Source organism: Piliocolobus tephrosceles, unplaced genomic scaffold (genome assembly GCF_002776525.5).
Source record: "Piliocolobus tephrosceles isolate RC106 unplaced genomic scaffold, ASM277652v3 unscaffolded_23517, whole genome shotgun sequence".
NCBI lineage: Eukaryota > Metazoa > Chordata > Mammalia > Primates > Cercopithecidae > Piliocolobus > Piliocolobus tephrosceles.
In genome coordinates, this window is record NW_022305996.1 from 332 (window position 1) to 4,251 (window position 3,920).

At 54.1% G+C, this 3,920-nt stretch overlaps 1 protein-coding gene across 1 annotated transcript; it reads right to left on the reverse strand.

The window, feature by feature from the left end:
* Positions 1–418: 418 nt before the first annotated feature.
* Positions 419–1,627, reverse strand: LOC113221343 (diphthine methyltransferase-like). The gene is made up of 3 exons (XM_026450678.1): positions 1,535–1,627; positions 1,401–1,436; positions 419–1,168 (listed from the first exon to the last, which is right to left on the reverse strand). Exons 1-3 carry the CDS (start codon positions 1,625–1,627, stop codon positions 746–748), a joined length of 552 nt encoding a protein of 183 aa, XP_026306463.1. The 3' UTR covers positions 419–745.
* Between the last annotated feature and the right edge of the window lie 2,293 nt (positions 1,628–3,920).

Sequence of the window (3,920 nt, forward strand, 5' to 3'; positions counted from 1 at the left end):
AGATGAGTCTTGCTCTGTTGCCCCTGGCTGTGCAGCCTCGATGTCCTGGGCCCAACAATCCTCCTGCCTCAGCCTCCCAAGTGCCTGGGGCCATAGGCACGTGCACTACACCTGGCTAACTTTTTTTTTACTTTTTATAGAGACTGGGTTTTGCTATGTTGCCCAGGCTGGTCTTGAACTCCAGGCCTCAAGCAATCCTCCTGCCTCAGCCCCTCCCAAAGTGCTAGAATTACAGGCCACTGTGCCTGTGCTCAGTATTTTTAATAATATATGCAACTCATCACATGAGTTCAGCTGTGGGATTTTCCAAAAGTTTTGAGATTTCGGATTTTTGGACTGGCTGTGCTAAATCTGTACAAGCACTTCTGGTGCCATGATGAGGCATTAAATGTTCGTTTTAAACATGTTATAAAGTCAAGTTTTTCAAAAAACTTTAATATAAATAGTTGCTTAAACAAGTATGAAAGGCTCAAAGTCAAAATCTACCTGAAAAACTTAAATCTGCAAGCTCGGAACTGAGTCTTTTCCCCACTGTCTGCCAGAGAGATTCACCCAGTCCATTTTCAGGGGCCTAGCAGGCAAGTTGATTTAAGAGAAGTCAACAGCTTTTCTGACTACACTGTGGATTCCATCAGTGCACAGGCGCCTGCAGGGCTGCAGTAAGCATCTCCGATGAGGTGGTCCTGGGCATTCCCTCAGTCTCCCTCCTGGCTTCCTTATGGGAAGGGGCTTCATGATTTCAAGCTCAGTTCCCCTCCCACTCCCAGAGGTGGAGCGCATGGTCATAGAAGGAGCAGGTGGCCAGGAGGCTGAAGGTCGAGTCTGCTTCTTCCAGGTTCACGCCACAGTCACGCGTGGTGGCTGCTGTAGCCTGCAGCCAGGTGCCGTTCTTCCTCATGCGCTCTGTGAGTGGCTTCATTCCACTCTGGGGTCTGGCATGGCCCGCCCCATCGTTATTCTCTATGCATTCATGACAGGGTGTTGGCAACTCGCCTACACCCTTCAGGTCTGCCGTCTTGGTTCCTAGGTTGCTAGGAAAGGACCACAAGGGGGCTGACTGCAGAGAACGAAAGAGCAGCCAGGACCAGTCGGCTCCATACACCAGCGAGTCGGGCAGTGTGTGGGATGCCAGGACCGTCGCCTCCTGCTTCTCCTCTGGAGTGAGAGATCAGAGAACCCAGGAAACACAACATCACCCAGAGCCTCTCCCCAGCCTGCCATGCCTGACGGGGAGACTCTACCAAGAACAGCCCCTCACAGGTCAGCACGTGTTTCCTGAGGAGCCGCTGTGTCATGCAAAGGAACCAGCAAGACCTGGGCAGATGTTGGAGAAGAAACAGATCATCATCTTGTAGTGCACACGCCTGTGTGCCTCCAAGAGAATCATCAGGCAGGGCTACAGAACCACACTCGAAGGTGAGGAACACAGCAGAAGCCTGAGGGGGGAAAGACCTCGGTTAACACTTAAAACCAAAGGACAAAGGAGTTTTAGCTGGGAAGGAAGGGGATGTCTGAGGAACAGGCTGCTGTGTACAGCAGAGGTGAGAAAGTCCACGGCTCGCACGGGGAACCGTAAACACGTGGCCGTGGCACTGTCAGTGACAGTGGGCTGGAGGGTCCCAAGCATGCAGGGCCTGGCACGCCCTGTTTCACAGTCTGGATTTTGGGAAGGAGCCACTGACAAGGTTAAGCGAGCAGCTGCTTTATAGAAGTTGCTATGGCAACTGTAAGGGCGGAGGGCAGCCCTGGAAAGAGGCCACGACCGCCTCCCAGAGCGCACAGCAACAGCCCCCACAGCGACAGAGGGAATAACGAGGTGCAGCCAGACCTGAGGCGGTCTGGAGTCTAGCAGGCAAGGCCAGGGCTGGCAGGGGCAGTCGCGGAGAGCAACTGGAAGGTGAGCCAGGGACTGCAAGGCTGGGTGGCCACTCGGGCTCTGAAAGGGCTGCCACCACTACCTCTGAAGTCTGGGGACTGATGCCAGCAGTGACAGGAATCAGAACCAGAGTAAGTGCTGATGAAAAAGGGCTTAGGGCAGAACACGATGGCACTGGATCACACAATGTGCCGAGGATGTGCAGGCCCGGCCCAGGGAGGCCCAACCTGGGGCCCAGGGCTTCAGCAGGACAGAGGTGGCTCCGAGGAGGAGTGAGATACTGAACATTCGGAGACAGCCACAGGGCCCTCGAGCAGTGCGTGTGGGGCGCCCCCCAGGAGGGAGCCCCTGCGGAGGCCGTTGCTGTCCCCTGGGAGGTAGTGTCACAGGGCAGGCAGGACCTCTGCTAGTCTTTCATCCGGCAATCGCTCAACACGCCCACTCGGGCCAGCAGGACCTCTTCTACAGCTTAGGAAAAGGTAACAAGGCAGAGTCTAGGCCCTCAGAGAGCCACAGCCAGGGAAAAAGACAGCGAATGAGTGGACGGAAGACCCTGTTGAGACCCCAAGAACGGGAGGCCCTTTCTGATTAGCCACAGGCCAACCTTTCCTCTTTCTTTTTATTTTCTTTTTTTTTTTTTTTTGAGATGGAGTCTTGCTCTGTCTCCCGGGCTGGAGTGCAGTGGCCGGATCTCAGCTCACTGCAAGCTCCGCCTCCCGGGTTTACGCCATTCTCCCGCCTCAGCCTCCCGAGTAGCTGGGACTACAGGCGCCCGCCACCTCGCCTGGCTAGTTTTTTGTATTTTTTAGTAGAGACGGGGTTTCACAGTGTTAGCCAGGATGGTCTTGATCTCCTGACCTTGTGATCCGCCCGCCTCGGCCTCCCAAAGTGCTGGGATTACAGGCTTGAGCCACCGCGCCCGGCCCTTCTTTTTATTTTCAAGACAGGATCTCACTCTGTTGCATAAGCTGGAGTGCAGTGGTGCGATCACAGGTCACTGTAGTCTTGACCTCCTGGGCTCTATCTTCCTGCCTCAGCCTCCTGAGTAGCTGCGACCATCATGCTCAGCTAGTTTTTTCTATTGTTTGTGGCCACGGAGTCTCACTACGTTGTCCAGGCTAGTCTTGAACTCCCGGGCACCAGCAATCCACCACCCCCAGAGTGCTGTGACTGCAAGCGTGAGCCGCTGCGCCCAGCCAGTACAAATTGTTCTAAAATTGGGCCAGGCATGGTGGCTCACGCCTGTAATCCCAGCACTTTGGGAAGCCAATGCGGGCAGTTATGAGGTCAAGAGATCGAGACCATCCTCGTCAACATGGTGAAACCCCATGTCTACTAAAAATGCAAAAATTAGCTGGGTGTGGTGGTGGGCACCTGTAGTACCAGCTACTTGGGAGGCTGAGGCAGGAGAATCGCTTGAACCTGGGAGATGGAGGTTACAGTGAGCCAAGATCGCACCACTGTACTCCAGCCTGGGTGAAAGAGCGAGACTCTGTCTCAAAAAAAATTTTTTTTAAATTAAAGATATAGGCTGGGTGCAGTGGCTCACACCTGTAATTCCAACACTTTGGGAGGCCGAGGCAGGTGGATCACCTGAGGGCAGGAGTTCGAGAGCACCCTGGGAAACATGGTGAAACCCCGTCTCTACTAAAAGCACAAAAATTAGCTGGGCATGATGGTGCACGCCTGTAGTCCCAGCTACACAGGAGCCTGAGGCAGGAGAATCCCTTGACCTGTGAGGTAGAGGTTGCAATAAGCTGAGATCACGCCACTGCACTCCAGCCTGGATGACAGAGCAGCGAGACTCTGTCTCAAAAAAATAAAGTTATGAAAAAGGCCAGCTGGGGACAGTGGCTCACGCCTATAATCCCAGCACTTTGGGAGGCCGAGGTGGGTGGATCACCTGAGGTCAGGAGTTCAAGACCAGCCTGACCAACATGGTGAAACCCTGTCTCTACTAAAAAATACAAAAATTAGCCAGGCGTGGTGGCAGGCACCTGTAATCCCAGGTACTCGGGAGGCTGCGGCAGGAGAATTGCTTGAA

Excerpts from the sequence above, each read along its gene's own strand:
- LOC113221343 (XM_026450678.1), bottom strand. The coding sequence starts at position 1,627 with ATGCTTGGGACCCTCCAGCCCACTGTCACTGACAGTGCCACGGCCACG. Across the intron at positions 1,437-1,534 it reads TGGACTTTCTCACCTCTGCT|GCTTCTGCTGTGTTCCTCAC; the intron begins GTACACAGCAGC and ends TTCCCCCCTCAG. Across the intron at positions 1,169-1,400 it reads TCACCTTCGAGTGTGGTTCT|TCTCTCACTCCAGAGGAGAA; the intron begins GTAGCCCTGCCT and ends TGGGTTCTCTGA.